The 16,885-nt window shown below is 40.9% G+C and overlaps 2 protein-coding genes and 2 non-coding genes across 5 annotated transcripts; 3 read left to right on the top strand and 1 right to left on the bottom strand.

Moving 5' to 3' along the window:
• The first annotated feature begins 1,728 nt into the window (after positions 1 to 1,728).
• On the top strand, positions 1,729 to 1,927 carry LOC148398711 (U2 spliceosomal RNA). Its single transcript, XR_015858398.1, has one exon. It is a non-coding gene; the product is annotated as a U2 spliceosomal RNA (small nuclear RNA).
• A 482-nt stretch (positions 1,928 to 2,409) lies between these two features.
• Positions 2,410 to 2,600, top strand: LOC148398710 (U2 spliceosomal RNA). The gene has a single exon (XR_015858397.1). It is a non-coding gene; the product is annotated as a U2 spliceosomal RNA (small nuclear RNA).
• Positions 2,601 to 4,245: 1,645 nt separating this feature from the next.
• Positions 4,246 to 6,825, top strand: psmb3 (proteasome 20S subunit beta 3). Its single transcript, XM_088372740.1, has 6 exons — positions 4,246 to 4,408; positions 5,094 to 5,278; positions 5,351 to 5,458; positions 5,542 to 5,719; positions 6,522 to 6,616; positions 6,691 to 6,825. The coding sequence occupies exons 1-6, from the start codon at positions 4,406 to 4,408 to the stop codon at positions 6,737 to 6,739; spliced, it is 618 nt and encodes a 205-aa protein (XP_088228866.1). The 5' UTR covers positions 4,246 to 4,405; the 3' UTR covers positions 6,740 to 6,825.
• A 394-nt stretch (positions 6,826 to 7,219) lies between these two features.
• Positions 7,220 to 16,816, bottom strand: LOC148398708 (phosphatidylinositol 5-phosphate 4-kinase type-2 beta-like). 2 transcript variants are annotated; one of them, XM_088372734.1, is made up of 10 exons: positions 16,177 to 16,816; positions 13,522 to 13,619; positions 10,677 to 10,773; positions 10,419 to 10,571; positions 10,081 to 10,227; positions 9,768 to 9,806; positions 9,490 to 9,603; positions 9,073 to 9,331; positions 8,761 to 8,864; positions 7,220 to 8,340 (listed from the first exon to the last, which is right to left on the bottom strand). In XM_088372734.1, exons 1-10 carry the CDS (start codon positions 16,318 to 16,320, stop codon positions 8,260 to 8,262), a joined length of 1,236 nt encoding a protein of 411 aa, XP_088228860.1. In that variant the 5' UTR covers positions 16,321 to 16,816; the 3' UTR covers positions 7,220 to 8,259. The 2 variants fall into 2 exon arrangements, with proteins under 2 accessions (XP_088228860.1, XP_088228861.1); XM_088372735.1 differs by having other exon boundaries at positions 16,760 to 16,784.
• Positions 16,817 to 16,885: the final 69 nt, after the last annotated feature.

Genomic DNA, 16,885 nt, shown 5'->3' with positions numbered 1-16,885 from the left:
AGGAATGGGGTCGAAATACAAAAAGTCCTGCCTAGCTACAAAAACAGATATGCTCAAACCTCATTGAATAAAGTACATAAGCAGACAAGTATATTCACATATTAAATAAATAAAAGAAACATTTTAAGCATATAATTATACCTACACACCAAATCAATAAAGAAGACATAACTAGACATTTTTGATAAGTGGTAATGAGAAAGGTTTTTATAAATTTATGATCTGATATATATATTTCTGAGCACTTTGAAATAACAAATGTTTTTTTGATATATTGCCTGAATAGCTTGATGACCCGTAAGGAACTGTTTAATGCATGCCTGATGATTTTCTAAATCACGGACACTGCCAAAGTCGTCTAAAAATGTTCAGTACTTGATTGTATCTTATGTTTTGACTAATGCTAGACGCCAGTTTTCGATTACTACTGAACGTTCTGGACAGAGGGAAATATTTTGCCTAACAAAGAAAAGATATGGTTGAAAGCATGATTAAACTAAGAATATGATGACGTAAGCAAGTACATGGAGATCAAAAGAACAAACTTTGCATAGTCAGGGAACAGTAATAGATTAATGATGTCACAGCCAAAAGCTCACATAATTTTGTACAAAATGACAAAATTGAAAGAATGATGAAAGAATTAGGTGAGACAGTGTATGTGCAAGAATGGAGGAGAATGTTTACAGGAAGGTCACTTGGAGATAAAACCTGCAGGTGCCAGACGGAGACAGCCCAGCCAAAGATGATCGTCAAGGCTGAAAGACGGAAAGGAAAACAACAGCCCCCACACATCGAATCGCTCATAATCAGCACCCAACCCCACGGAACCAGCTCTCACCGAACCAGCACCCACTCCCATGGAATCAGACTCTCCTGCGAACCTGCCCCGCCCCAAAGACTCATCACCCATCAAACTCGGCCCACAATGTGCAACTGAATATAAGCTGATCAAAGAACCTTGAACATTGCATTTCTGAATGGAGACTTTCCGCTCTTGAAGGGCCCAGCGCTGTATTGTACTTTCCTGAAAACAGAGCTTTCTGAACAAGAATTGTGATTGAACTCAACCAACCTGTGTAAGTCTAATTTCTGCTTCAGTGTCTTAGCATTTTCCTAAATCTGAAGAAATCAAACGAGCACGCAGTGAGTAAATTGGATAACAGGTGATTGGCAATGGCTTTTGCCGTGAGGCGCAGATAGCGCACTCCCTAAATTGTGGACAAATCCAACAATACTTAAACTGTCTTTTTCTTGAATAGTCATTTACTTTACAAACGACATCTGTTTCACGTCATTAAACGAGATAGGTTTTAAAACAAAATTCTCGCTGGATCATGTGACTAGCGAAATATAGCCGAACATTCTATTCATTTGTAGCACGCAAAGCAACAAAATTGTCCCATTACAATTCATCATGTGTTTGTAATATTGGTGAACACCTGTAATTGGGATCTTTGAGTGTAAAATAACATTGTAATGCCATTTATAGAGATAACTTTCTTGGTGCTTTTTCATTTACCAACATAGAACACGTGACTTATAGAACCCAGCAATTACTCAATATTTATTTGTTTTTATAGGCCCCAAAGCGGCACAGCTGTCCTCATTTCGCTTACAATGTCTTGGCGTGTAAATGTGTGCTGTTGTCGCTAGGTGATGTTTGTCACTCTCACTTTAGGTTGTAGTGCTGGAAATGACTTGGTCCCCGTTTGACTGCCTTGGGTTATCGCTTCTCGGCCTTTTGGCTAAGATCAAGTTTAGTATCTGTTCTTATCAGTTTAATATCTGATGCGCTCCCCCTTGGGAGCATGGGAACCATGTAATAAAATGAATTTTCTAGAGTAGGAGGTGGAATAGGGGCTTGCTCCGTCCACTCCACACATCAACCTGGTATTGCAGTACATCCGGCAATGGTGCACCCCCTTTTCTGGTGAAAACAATACATTTGTTATCATGGTGTTACAAGTTGGTAGAGATGTTAATGTGGAATTGTTGCAGCATAGCATGTATAAAAGTAACTTAACGGAATCCTGAAGAAACATCAACTGTTTTTCTTTTAAAATATGTACTATAGACTCGATTTTAAACATGCATGACATTTTGGTCATTATTGGAACACCTGTAATTGGGTTCTTTGAGTGTCAAATAACATTGTAATGCCATTAATCCAGATAACTTTCTTGGTGCTTTTATATTGGACCGACATAGATCACGTGACTTATTGAACCCAGCAATTACTCAATATTTATTTGTCTTTATAGGCCCCAAAGCAGCACAACTGTCCTCATTTTACTTAGAATGTCTTGCCGTGGAAATGTGTGTTGTTGTTGCTTGGTGACGTTTGTCACTCTCACTTTAGGTTGTAGTGCTGGAAATCACGTGGTCCCCATTTGACTACCTCAGGTTATTGCTTATTGGCCTTTTGGCTAAGATCAAGTGTAGTATCTGTTCTTATCAGTTTAATATCTGATACGTTCCCTCTCCGGGGACCATATGTTAAATTGATTTTTGTAGCAGGGAGGTGGAATAGGAGCTGTCTCTGTCCACTCTACGCATCAACCTGGTACTGCAGTACCTCCAGAAACGGTGCACCTCCTTTTCTGGTGAAAATACATTTGGTATCATGGTGTTTGAAGTTGGTAGAGACGTTAATGTGGAATTGTTGCAGCATAGCATGTATAAAAGTAACTTAATGGAATCCTGAAGAAACATCAACTGAATTTCTTTTAAAATATGTACTATATACTCGATTTTAAACATGCATGACATTTTGGTCATTATTGGAAGACCTGTAATTGGGTTCTTTGAGTGTCAAATAACATTGTAATGCCATTAATAGAGATAACTTTTTTGGTGCTTTTTCATTTGACCAACATAGATCACGTGACTTATAGAACCCAGCAATTACTCAATATTTATTTGTTTTTATAGGCCCCAAAGCGGCACAACTGTTCTCATTTTACTTACAATGCCTTGCCGTGGAAATGTGTGTTGTTGTCGCTAGGTGATGTTTGTCCGGCACGCTGCTCTGGCTTATTCATTATTTAATTTGAACTATTTTAATTAAAATCTCATATCAGCAGTCTTCACACATAAAAACACTCAAATAAGCACATGGAATCAAAAACTTGTTTTCGATCGTGCGTACCACTCCGTTCCGAAGTCTTGTTGTCTGAATCAAATCTTTTAACTCCGGAGTTGCTCTTCCTTTACTGATGACCTCCTGCTTCGACCGAAAATCCATAGTTGAAAATCGTTTGGATATATAATCCTCCATTGTAAAACGAAATGTAAAAACAAACAAAAAAAAAAACGTATGTAAAACTAAATAAATAGACGACTGCTCCTCAGTTGTTCACTGTAAATTTGAAGTGGACATATCTTATTCTACAGGTAGGCGCATGAAGCATTCCGGGATCAGTAGCACCCACTGCCATAAGGCTGGAGAACCTTTTTTCGTAAGGTATCTTTTCAAAGCCGTTTTGTTCATCTAAAGCAGGGGTGTCAAACTCAATTTTTTCGCGGGCCGCATTGTAGTCATAGCTTCTGACTGTCAACCCAAATCAATGTATGAGCACCGCATATTATATACAGTAAAAGCTACAAAACAAACTGACAGATAACTCGTTTTGAAATCAGACGAGTAAAAACTGGTCAAATTTAAAATTAAAAGATATTAATAAAAGTGGACAATTTGCAACTTTAATAATGACACACGGATTTGATGCACAATTTGTCTTCGTGGGCCACACAAAATGAATTGGCAGGCCGTATCTGGCCCCCAGGCCTTGAGTTTGACACCTGTGATTTAAACCCTAGTTTGAAACCCTAACTCTAGTATGAACCTTAGTTTAAAACCCTAGCCCGAGCTTTCAACCCTACTTTGAAATTCTAACCCTTCTTTTTGTTTACATTCACTGAAGCTAAACCCGTACAACTTGAGACGTCATGAGACGTCACTTCCGGCTGGCGGCTCGGTGCAGTCAAACTCGTCCGTGCGGCAAATTTTAATTATATTTTTCAGAGAAACAGCTTCCTTTTCGTTGTTTCGAGCGTCAATTTATATTTATAAGCCCATAAGCTAACTAAAACCGATTTATACATATACCGGTGTCTCTAGCCCTTTAATACACACTTACTAACCGAATGGCAGAAAATGAACTTTGGCGGGTATGTTCCTTTAACGCGCCTCAAAGAAACTATGTTGTCCATCGACACAGCCAATGAAATGGTTCTTAAAGAGCCAATCATATTCGAGCAACACAGCCAATCATGTTTGTGTGTATATGCTTAGAGTTTCTCCAAATTTGTGTAGTCACACCGGGAAGCTAGTCTTTCAAAATTCCCTGCGAGGCTCAGTTTAAAGTCCTGTTTGTGACACTTGGACTACAACATCTTAACAATGGTAGGAATAAGCAACAATACTGAACGATGGGCTTGAAAGTTGAATGTAAATCTAAGTGGATGGAGATCCCAGCCATGCTAATCGTTTAGCATGGCCGGGAAACTAAGTACTATAGGAAACATTTGCATGAACATATGTATAATACATACAGTGTACGGAAAAAAAACGTTGCATAATGTTTACAAAGTAGTTCAAATGCAGGTTGAAAGTCACATTTGAACAATGGGTCCAAAATGGGGAGAATAAATGTGGCTCTGAACCGTTCGTAATAGCTATCTAAAATCGCATACCATATATTCTACATAACTCTGTGATACACGTAATTGCGCACTCTCCAGAAGTATTTACCGAACACATACTGGAGAAGTACAATACAACACAATAATACATCTTTATAGTGAGTTCACAACAGCAGCAGTTGCAAAATATGAATACAACAGCACGCTAAAAACGTTGTCAATGATACAACTGTAACAACTATTTCCACATACGTCTTATTGTTTGAAGTGGTTATAGATGAGAGGGAAGCTTGTTAAGTCTCCCACCACCAGTGGATAAGAAAAGTCTGAAGAACAGTAAAAAATGTTTTGTTTCATCTCATATTATTTCTCCATGTAATATCTGATTCTCAGCGTTTTTGATACCATATAATTGTGGCCTCTCTCCTTTGTCGCCCACCATGCAGTCTTTTATGTCCTATAATGGAGGGGCCGTCATGGCCATGAGAGGGAAGAACTGTGTGGCCATCGCATCCGACCGCAGGTTTGGCGTTCAGGCTCAGATGGTCACAACCGATTTTGAGAAGATCTTCCCCATGGGCGAGAGGCTGTACATTGGACTTGCCGGGCTAGCCACTGACGTTCAGACAGTGTAAGTGTTTGTGACAGTTTGAGTTAAGTCATCACCGACATCATTTTTTGTGTGTCTCTCTGTTGCAAATAGATCCCAGAGGCTTAAATTCAGATTGAACCTTTACGAGCTGAAGGAGGGGCGCCAGATCAAACCCAAGACTTTCATGAGCATGGTGTCTAACCTCTTGTATGAACGCAGGTCTGTGCCATTTCATGGCTCCATATTAGTCTCAAAAGCTGCGTAGAGATAAGATGAAAGGTCACAGTGATTTTTCTTGGTAGGTTCGGACCCTACTACATCGAGCCTGTGATTGCCGGGCTGGATCCAAAGACCTTTGAGCCATTCATCTGCTCCCTGGATTTGATTGGATGTCCCATGGTGACGGAGGACTTTGTTGTGAGCGGGACATGCTCGGAGCAAATGTATGGAATGTGTGAATCCTTGTGGAGACCTGACATGGTAAGTTGAGTGTCAAAAGCCATTGCAGCAACCACCTGCAATTTGTGAAAATTCAAAATGTAAACCAGGGGGTCCTGATGTGGTGCCTAATGACATTTTCTGTTCCCTAATTATTGTGATAAAGCAGGGGTGTCAAACTCATTTTTGTCTCAGGCTACATCGTAATCATAGTTTCCTTCGGCGGGCCATTATGACTGTCAACCCAAATAAATGTATGAACATCTCATATTATATACAGTATAGGTTATACAACAAACTGATGACTAACTAGTTGTGAAATCAGAGACTGGTAAAAACTGTTCGAATTTTTAAAAAGATGAATGGTAATATAAAAAACTAGCAACACCATTTTTTTTTAAGTGAAGACAATTTGCAATTGTAGCATTGACACAAAGTCGATGCACAATTTGTCTTCGCGGGCCAGATATAATTACACTGCAGGTTAAATTCTCTTTAATCGGTAGTCAAGAGGTAGCACTCAGGTTCGTCACACCTGACCATTAAAAAAATAAGGAAGAAAAGACCACTTTTTTCTGCTTGAAATAAATAAATTTTGACAGCCTGCCCTTGACCATAGCTCAGCCCATTTCAAAACGATCTGTTCAATCAAATTTGTTTATTTTCTCTGATGTATTCTTCGTGTGTGATGTCACTTTTTGGCAGGAAAGTCCATCCTCATAATTTTTAAAAATGACTAACAGGAGTCATTAAAACCCCAGTAGCTGAAAGCATTTATTTCAAAAGAAGACGTCTGTGCCTTGCTTAATACATTTTCCACGTGTCTTGTTTGATGGTCACACAGGAGCCAGATGACCTCTTTGAGACGATTTCACAAGCCATGCTCAATGCAGTCGACCGGGACGCAGTCTCCGGCATGGGCGTTGTCGTACACGTCATGTAAGTATGGTGACACTGTTGATGGGTTGGAGCTGAAACGTTGCGGTGATTGACATGCTTGTCTTCTCTTCCAGTGAGAAAGACAAGATCACCTCCAAAACCTTGAAGGCGCGGATGGATTGAAACCCATCAAACGTTCACATTAAAACAATGCATTTGCTGTTTTTTTCCCATTCATATTGTCAAATAAACTTGTTTACACAGTCAGACTTTCAGCGTAAATAAATGAGTTATCTACAGCTTGATGTAAAACTTTAGTTAAGAGTACAATTCAGGCATTTAAAAAAAAAAAAAGTGACTACACAGTGGAATTCAATGGTTTTGTTTTGATTAGGTTTGAATTCCTCATATCTGCTGGGTGGGCAGGTTTACTTGTCAGTCACTGCATGTCCTATCTTGTTTTATCTGATATTAAAAAGATGGTTTACCTTTAGTTTTTAGTTGCCATGAGGTCAACAGTTATGTTTTTGTTGAACTTTGAAACACTCAGGTGCTCCAAGTGGGACCTTTCCTTCTTCCAAGCAATTTATAAATTAATAATTTGTTGGGCCCATGCGTTTTGTCCTGCTCTATACATGCAGCATTCCAATAACCAAAAAGTAATCAGACAAGATAAAACTCCCTTTAATATGCAATGAATCCATTTTCAAGTAACCTTTTTTACTAATGTCTGTCATTAACAAAACAATACTGTATACAAACACAAAATTGCTACATCAATGTAAACAAGATATAAAAAAAACAAAATTCTTATTATGAAAACATAATTTCTGCTGAATTCCCCCTTTTTTAAATTAATCTTTTTTTCTCTGACCAACCTTCACACCAAGTTTACGTTTATGATTCCAAAATATTCAAAATTGATATGGAAACGTAACATTCAAACACCAATTTTTTGTCTGTTTGTCCTGTATTCATTATAACACTTAAATGTTACGTTGAGTGGTTCAATGTTAAACGTACTGGTGGGGTCTCGTGTGCACATCAGCCATGCATTTTTGATAACTGCATTCATTTAGTTATTGTAGCACATCAATATGTACGTTAATGTTTGATTGGTGACCAGTTCACCCCGCCTACGGCCCAAAGAAAATTGGGGAAGGCTCCAACATTGCTGTGACCCTCAACAGGATAATGGATAGATGTTCCTTCCAAATTGTCAACAGGTTTGTTTGTCTGTTATTGATATGGAAAGAGAAGCTTGAAAAAGACTCAACAGTACATCGTGCTGTCTTTTTTTTGTGTGTACACATCTTATGGAAATGAAAGGAATTACAACATATTAGAAAGTGAGAAGACGGTGCTTAGAAATGGCTGAAGCAGACACTTGTTCAAGGCATCAGTGAGACAGTTTCTGTGCTGGCGAGAAGGGTGATAAGGTAGGATGAGAAAACAGGAGTAATAATTTAGACAAAAATTCAACAAAACCAAAGTGGTCAGGATGTTTTTTCTAAAATTAATGGAGGGGGGGCATTGTTTGATTATTTGTGTTAAGGGGTTTGTAACAGCCTCAAAACATGACCTAAGGATGCTGAAGAGGGTGAGGAAAGACAAGAAAGACTTGGCTGAATAGATGTACGTGCGTGCGTGCATGTGTACACGTGTGACAGATCTGTGGCTGGGCAGGCTTAGTGGAGAGGAGTTTATGACAAGATATTAGACATGAACTCATAGAAGCGCTTGGAGTACTGCTCGGGGTTCACCGTTGAGATCTCGGCCCCTGCCTGGAAAACAACACAAAAGATGGACAAATGCATGAAAAGGAATCTTGGAAGATGATACTGCCAATAACATTCTTTCATCAACTTCCTACAACCAAATAGAGGACCAGCAATGTTTGTTAATATCTTACCATTAAATGTACAATATAGCCGGCAACATCATGTGAGAAAACAACTGAGCACTTGCACCACTTATTCCCACTCACGCACAGAGCAAAGCACATTGTGCTGAATCTAGATTTTTTTTTTAAACTGTAACACTAAGCATTTAAAATTTCATCACAGTTTATTGGTAAAAAATCACCATTTCATCCCCATGAGATCATTTGACGGCCTTTGATCATTGGTGCAAATTATTGTTGAACACTTGAGCAACCAAATGGCTAATATCAATTGTGTCTGTGCTACAGTCTTGTCACTCACCCCGTGTTTCACAGTTTTGGCAGCGTGTGCAGCTTTTTTCTTCGCATCATAATGTGTGAGGATGTCGATGATCGCCATGAAGTACACCTCCTTCTTGACAGCACCTAGCGGCAAAAAGTAACTCATACTTAACTCATACATACATAACTCGTATTTTCAAAACAAAGACTAGCTGTTTCAATTACGATGTAATAGCTCGGTGGGTAACTAAAGAAAAAAAATTGCATGCCGACGGTACCACTAAGTGACATGCAAAAAATAGGAATGCAAAAAAGTGCACTGCATTAAAAAGATCCGAAAGACATTGCTCACTGTCATGGCTCTTGATTGCGTAAACATCAACAGAGGGGTCAAAGTCGCCGGGCCCTAAGAATGCACAGTTAAAGGGGTTTCCAGGGCTGTCGGGTGGTGTGCCAAAGGAGCCAGTGAGTACGCCGCCGCCCATCCCGTCATTCTCATACTCTTCTTCATCTGCACCAGCCTCCACATCCATCTCCTCCTGCTCTGCTCGTTCCACGTCATGGATCCCCACGAGAAGACTGTAATCCATGATCTTGAGAGTGGCCAGGAACTGAAACATCCAACATTCCATTTGATACCACAAAATAATTGCGCAGCTGTAGCTCAAATGTGTGTTTCTTTGAGAAACAGAGGACTAAAGCACTCCTTCCTTCAATATTACACAGTGTTGCTTCACGACGTAAAGTGTTATGCTTCAGTCACACTTACCTCCACATCATGTTTTAGCTTCTCCAAAAAGTACTTCTTGTTGTCGTCTCCTATTTGCAGCTTATGGCCTTCATTCAGGAAGTCGTTATCTTTTAAAGTGGGGAGCTCTTTTGCCTGAGGAGAGCGGACAATAAATAGTGCATGTATAATTTTCAACCAACTCCACTTTGTCTGCACAACAAACCAACTTGATTGGAATAAGCGGTCAACAAAAACAGATCCAAAATGAATTTCCTACATTTATTTTTGTCTCATTTTGGGGTAATAATCAAATGCACCTTTTCCTTGTCGCTTGCTTCCCTTGAGACTGTGGAACCCTGAAAGAAGAAATAGCGGTATAAATAGAAATGACGGGAATAGATGATACAAAAGCATGCTTCTGACTTGGTAGAAACAATATTTAGCAGGTGAAAAGATGCAAATGCCATATAAGAAATTCTTAGCTGGGAGTCGGCCAAACATTCACAACTAATGGCAGTAGAGCCATAATAGAACAAGGACAAAGATAAACAAGGGAAAATATAGTTCAGCTTCCAAGTCGTTGGCCACGAAGAGGTTTGTTGTTAGCATTGAGCACACATGCCAAAATACCTTCAGGTCGTATTTGCGGTGAACAGTGAGGCGATGGCTGAATACATTCCGGGTCACTACCATGTACGTCTCCACCCCGTCCACTGTTAGCCTGTACATACCCAGAAATTGAGGGAGCAGAGTGTTGCCATGACACTCCACTATAAACTGTGGAAAATGGAGAATAGAGAGGAAGGTCTAAGACAAAGAGTGGCAGTGAGGTAACAAAGACGCAGAAGGAAGAGATATTCTTCTCCCCTTGCGCTGCACATTCAGAAGGGAGAAATACGTAGTTTCTCGGATGCAATCAAAAAACACAAAATACCTGCCACAATAGAACATGGCGGCAAGCATTCTACCTGGTGGTACTTTTTTAGGATGTTGTGCATCTCAGCGATGTCCTCACTGGACACAGTTTTGATAACAAATCGATGGTCGTAGCTGGAGAGGAACCGATTGCCAAAACGACCCTGGGGGTCGCTGTTGAGGGGAGCACTCCGCGTCAGAGAGTTCTGCGAGAGGGAGAGAGAGAAAAGGACAGGATTCCTTAAAGAACCCTCCCATATTGGCAGGAGCTCATCCAATTACAACACTACTACTTGTCACTAAGCGCTTACCTGGTAGTCTTGGTCATCGATGGAAAACCTCTCCCTCAGGTTTCGGAACACCATGGGACAATATTCTTTGAACTTAAAGCGACTAGGAAGGTTTTCTCTGACAAGGGAGAGTCACACAGTCAAGCAATGTTATGCTTGCTCCTCTTTGTCTGACTCGTGCACAATGTTACAAATTGTTTTTCAAATGTAATTGTGCCTTTTGGATGAGAATATTACGGCATCCTTTTGCTAACATCCCATTCAAAAGGAGATTCAACACTTTGACGTGAGTGTGACAAGGAAGCAGCAGACTTTGGTCACAATGGAACGGGAGGAATACTCGACATTCACTACACACCTGCACTGTCTGATACGTTGCAATTTACCTCTCTTGAAAGAAATCATTCCCACTTTGGAGAGATACGGAAACGCCATTTCCAGATTTAAAGGTAGCATATTTGACTTTTTCATTCTTTGGGTACAAATTGTTGGATGTCTGGAGGGCCACCTTGTGTAAAATTAACAGAGTAAATTTGTTGTCAGCAGCCCATTTCCAAAAATGCACCTGTGAGCAAGTCATTCTAAATTTCACTTAATTGTGACGTAACAGAGCAGTGGAGGCAAAAAGTAAACGGAGTAAACCGCATTGAGTTTTGTCGGACGCACAGATTCGTGTTAACGTCTGATAAGAAGAATATATTTGATGGATACCCCAACCCATTTGTGTTTGCTGTCTGCACGACATATACATATACACATAAAGTCAAAAAATCCATGGGAGAAAATACACTGCTCAAAAAAATTAAAGGAACACTTTGAAAACACATCAGATTTCAATGGTGAAAAAAGTTTTTGGGATACCTATACTGATATGGACAGTTTAATGTCTCAGGAACAAAAGGACGGCACATCTTTTGATGGAAATAAAAGTTTTCAGCCTACAGAGGGCTCAGTATATAATCACCCCAAAAATTTAAGTGAAAAAATGATATGGCAGGCTCGTCCATTTTGCCTAAATTCAATTTCTGCAACTCAAAATTATTTTCAATAGCTTGTGTGGCCCCCCCAAGCTTGTATGCATGTTGACAACGTTGCGGCATGCTCCTAATGAGACGATGGATGGTGTCTTGTGAGATGTCCTCCCAGATCTGTCTAAGGGCATCAGTGAGCTCCTGTAAAGTCTGAGGAGCAACCTGGTGGCGTATGATGGACCGAAACATTATGTCCCAGAGGTGTTCTATCGGGTTTAGATCAGGTGATCGTGAGGGCCATTCAATTGTGTCAATTCCTTCATCCTCCAGATACTGTCTGCATATTCTTGCCACATGAGGCCGGGCATTGTCGTGGATCAGGAGGAACCCAGGACCTACTGCACCAGCGTAGGGTCTGACCATGGGTGCAAGGATTTCATCCCGATACCTAATGGCAGTCAGACTGCCGTTCTCTAGCCTGTAGAGGTCTGTTTGTCCCTCCATGGAAATGCCTGCCCAGACCATCACTGACCCACCACCCAACCGGTCATGCTGAATGATGTTGCAGGCAGCATAGCGCTCTCCTTGGCTTCTCCAGATCCTTTTACGTCTATCACAGGTGCTCAGGGTAAACCTGCTCTCATCTGTGAAAAGCACAGGGCGCCACTGGCGGACTTGCCAATTCTGGTGTTCTATGGCAAATGCCAATCGAGCTTCACGGTGCTGAGCAAGGAGCACAGGGCACACTACAGGACGTCGTGCCCTGAGGCCACCCTCGTGAAGTCTGTTTCTGACTGTTTGGGCAGAGACATTCACACCAGTAGCCTGCTGGAGGTCATTCTGTAGGGCTCGGGCAGTGCTCAACCTGTTCCTCCCAGCACAAAGCAGCAGATATCGGTCCTGCTGATGAAATGAGGACCATCTACGGCCCTGTCCAGCTCTCCTAGAGTAACTGCCTGTCTCCTGGAATCTCCTCCATGCTCTGGAGATTGTCCTGGGAGACACATCAAATCTTCTTGCAACAGCACGCATGGATGTGCCATTCTGGAGGAGTTGGACAATCTGCGCAACTTCAGGAGGGTTAAGAAATCCCCTCATGCTCCCATTTGTGATAATGACTCTAGCTAAAGCCAACACTTGTGGAAAACTGTTAAAAAAGATCAACAGGAGGAACTTGAAATGGCCTCCACCTACAAAAGCAGTCCTGTTTTGGGGACCATCTCGTTGTTGCCCCTCTAGTGCACCTGTTGTTAATTCCATCAACACCAATGCAGCTGAAACGGATTAACAACGCCCTCTGCCACGTACCTGACCAAAACCTTATCAGGAAGGTCTAATTGAATTCATGCCATACCCTGATAAAAATACTGTTCCTTTAATTTTTTTGAGCTGTGTACAAGCCACCTTTGTGGGGCTTGCATCTCAGCTCAACAAGCAGCTACGCCTCTTGTCATTATGCAAAGGAAAAGTGGGCTCGGGCAGGGTGACCAAATACTTTCAGCAAGACAAAAGAATGGGCTGTGTAAAGTGTGCTTCCAATCTTAATCCTTGGGTGTATTATGACAGAAGCATGCAGGTGAACTGTTTTAAATTGTGAGAAAAAGAATCTCTTCCTTTCATTGCCATAGTGAGGGGTATGAATCAAATTGACTCAAATTCAGGCTACTTTTTTGGGAGAGGCATCAGACTGTACATGTGTTTGATTGTATTTCCCAACAACAAAATTGTGGATTACAAAAGAAAAGTTACAGAATATTTTAAGGGCAACAGAATATACGTAGAAGCAGTCAAACACGACAAAAGAATTGCGAAAATATTTTACAGCAACAATCTTGTCAATTTTTTTCAGATGTGCGATCAGGGCAATGAGAGCACGGGAACATGAATGTACCTACTTGTTAAATAGGTGGTTGTCCACTTTGATCTTACTGTAGGCTTTAAAATCATCTGGCATCAGCATTACAGGTACAGGCACATTACTTAACTCGTTAATCTGAAGGAGGAAAAGAGCGGTGGATCAGATAACTGGGAGAAAGAGACCAATAAATCTTGTCAGCACTGTAAACAAGTCAAATAAATAGAATTAACCTTGCTAAAAAGGAAAGGCAACTCGCACGTTTACCAAGAGTAATCAGCCATCAACGGATGTGCTGTTGTGCTCAAACAATACTTGAGAAGAATATTATTCATTTGCAGGACGATCTGATTTCAACTCAAAGAGGTTCCGTTTTGTCTCGAGATTGTCAATCTATGAATGTATTCAGAAAGTGGCATAACCATCAAGCACAAAACCAAATTTGAAATGTCTGAAAGGGTCAAATTGAGCACATTTGCATGGTACTAAAACAACCTTTTTCTGATGACACAAACATTATCCAAGGCGCAATAAATCTTTTTCCAACCAAAGTACAATAAATAGAGAGCAACTCATTTTTGTATTTCCATTGCCAAAAATGGAAGCAGCAAAACAATGTCCGCACCATTCAACTTCAGTTGGCCACCAGACGATTGTCCCTTTTGGAGGGAGACAACAAATGGTGGAACAAATCCTTTAAAATGCAAGAATAAATTCACAACAATACGTGTAGAGGACAGAAAAAGGTCTGAACGGTATGTGTCTTCAACAAAACCTGATTTCTGGAAACACAAAACATATTTGACAACAAATTCTAGCTAGATATTACGTTCCTTGGCTTAAACCAAATTATTTCCATGGGTATCATTTTCACCCTGTGGCGTAAATACAAGCCAGAGCACTGTTTTACTGTTTGAAACTACCATTGAAAGGTAAAATTAACTGTATTGTCACATAAAAACATGGCTTTCTTAACACTCACTGAAGAACATCAAAGGAACGGGACTTCACCATTTCAAAATAAATGATCTCCGGGCATAACTTTCTGAAACAATAAAAAAAAAACGACAGAGTGAGGCGTGCAATAAAATGCAACAAATCCTTTTTTGTCAACATTAGAAGTTCAAAGTTTCCTTACACCAACATAATCCAGAATCTAAACACCAAAAATTAGCAGCTTCAGGCTATAAAATGCATTCCACTACGGCTGAGCAGAGGAAAGCTTGTCTGTCTGACGGTTTCCTGCCCACACCACAAATCAAAATTGCCCATAAACGGCACCTGCACACCCATTGAATATCAGAGATGCCGTAAAAAAAAATCCTCACTCTGTGTTTTGATCATTTACTGATATACTTACAGTATGTTGCATACATTAAAAAGGCAAGTCTTCATGATTGAAAATGAATATCGCCTATTAGACAAACCGTAACCTTTGTTGTCCATACTGTGCGACTCAACTGGCTCAGCAAAAAGTGAACGTGATGCATGCAAACCGGACAAATAAGGAACAGGTGCACAAGCTTATGGAATTCAACAAAAGTGCTGTAAATTTGAATATGGATTTTTTTTGTCAACAACACTGGTCAGTAGTAGATTTCTACTGCTTCTTTTAGTGGCTAATGATGTATTTAATAGGAACAGTGCAGCATTTGTAAATTGCTCTGAGGTTAATTTAAGTACAGGGCAGAGCCCTGTTATAATTAAACTAAAGTTGGCAATGTCACACTCAACACTAGTAAGTAGTAATAAATTGAAATGACAAAGTGGTTGACAACCGCTTTTTTTTTTTTTTTTTTTGTGCACGCGTGGTGGATGTGCACCCTATATCATTTTTCCCCCCCGAGGTCATGCCACTAACCACATACCGAGCCGAATTGGCAATGATGCCGGAAAACGATTTCATATTGATTCAACACAAAGGTAATCAGCCGGCTTTCATAGAGGACTACAGAAATCTGTTTTCTAGCGAGAAGCTAAAATTTTGATTTAAAGCTCTTCCATTTTAACTAACAGAGGTAATCGTTAATTAATTTAATAAGATAAACTTTGGTGATGATTGATCACAGTATTCAAAAGTAAAGAACGCGTTTGACAAATTGTGAAACAGAGGACGTCTCAAGCTCTGACCGCGGGGAAAGTAAAATCGCAACAAACAAACATGATGGAAAGAACTGGAATAGTTGATGCAACTCCTGCATTATCTATGATGACGCATGCACAGTCCAGTGAGTGGCTACTACAAATCGAGTTCCTTCTGCAGCAGCGGAAGTGAAAAAGAGAAACCTGCTTCTTGCCGGTCACACCCCTCCCACCATGCCTGCACATTCGGCAACAGCTCTTTCTGTCCATGACATTGGTAACACATGCAAAAAGTTACGACGTGCTTGGAGTTCAAATGTGCAGTCGACCTCATTAGTGTTGTATATTAAACTGCAGGGTGGTGCACCACATACACATGCACGCGCCAGTGTGGTTAAACTGCATTGCAACTGTGAGCGGCTGACAACATGAACGGTTTTACGTGTTCGAAGCACACAAGCATCACACTAGAACTAATATCAATAAAGGAATTGAGCTCACGTCGTTCCTCTCTGCAGAGGCGTAACGGTGGCTAACAAACCAGCTAAATCAAAACAGCAACATAAACACACCATTCGAGAGCTGATGTAAGTACAATGAAAAAAAAAGTTACCGTGTGATTCACACCCCACATTAAAACGCTGAGGATTGGTTCGCTTGCACGGAACAGTTTCACTTTTTGTCCTATAAAATGCTTCTTTTTCGTCTTGGTTTTGCTAGCGCTGACAGGCGCTGCGCTGGTGCAGTTGGATGACATGTCTCGGGCTGGCAATTCAGAGCACGCGCCAGGGCATTCACTGTCGTTCGGAGCGTCTAAACAGCACCCCACCCCCCTAAAAAAATTGAAAAGCGATGAGCTTTAAAAAAATTCTAAGTGCATTGTGCTCGTCGGTCAACTCGAAGCGAGTCTCTGTCTTGGAACTGTCTGGTTGGGAGTCAGGGGTAGTCGAGCATTTTGCGCCGTCACCACCCTTCCTCCTCCCGTACAGGCCGCGGGTCCTCACAGCAGCTAGCCAGCCATCAGGCTATAGCGGGCTTTGCGTTTTAAAAACAACCCCACACGGCGAACATTAGTCCAAGAGCTCCTCTTGCACCTCTCCTAATATTTATAACCCACAACCCATATGACTCGGGTTCACTTTGAACTCGGTAATCTCATCCTGATGCGCCCAAAATTGTTGACAGTCATCACCAACCAGCATTGCATCCGAGGGTCTCCTCAAGATGGCGTCTTTCGCGCTTTGGACAACAGCGCTTTCACCAGGCTCCCGTGTGAACTGCCTCACACTGAATCTTTTCAGAATAGAACTTGTTTCTCTTCA

This window comes from Syngnathus floridae, chromosome 4 (assembly GCF_059516105.1).
Source record: "Syngnathus floridae isolate MCC-2025c chromosome 4, RoL_Sflo_1.0, whole genome shotgun sequence".
NCBI classification, from domain to species: domain Eukaryota; kingdom Metazoa; phylum Chordata; class Actinopteri; order Syngnathiformes; family Syngnathidae; genus Syngnathus; species Syngnathus floridae.
Note: the sequence above shows the minus strand (reverse complement) of the source record. Positions and strands in the feature narration are given on the sequence as shown.

Bases quoted from the DNA above. Each gene is read 5' to 3' on its own strand.
- LOC148398708 (XM_088372734.1), bottom strand. From the start codon at position 16,320: ATGTCATCCAACTGCACCAGCGCAGCGCCTGTCAGCGCTAGCAAAACC. The intron at 13,620-16,176 runs GTAACTTTTTTT...TTCCTCCTTCAG, and splicing joins TGTGGGGTGTGAATCACACG to ATTAACGAGTTAAGTAATGT. The intron at 8,865-9,072 runs GTGAGCAATGTC...TTTTGCCGCTAG, and splicing joins CGCAATCAAGAGCCATGACA to GTGCTGTCAAGAAGGAGGTG.
- psmb3 (XM_088372740.1), top strand. The intron at 5,459-5,541 runs GTCTGTGCCATT...TTTTCTTGGTAG, and splicing joins AACCTCTTGTATGAACGCAG to GTTCGGACCCTACTACATCG. The intron at 5,720-6,521 runs GTAAGTTGAGTG...ATGGTCACACAG, and splicing joins CCTTGTGGAGACCTGACATG to GAGCCAGATGACCTCTTTGA.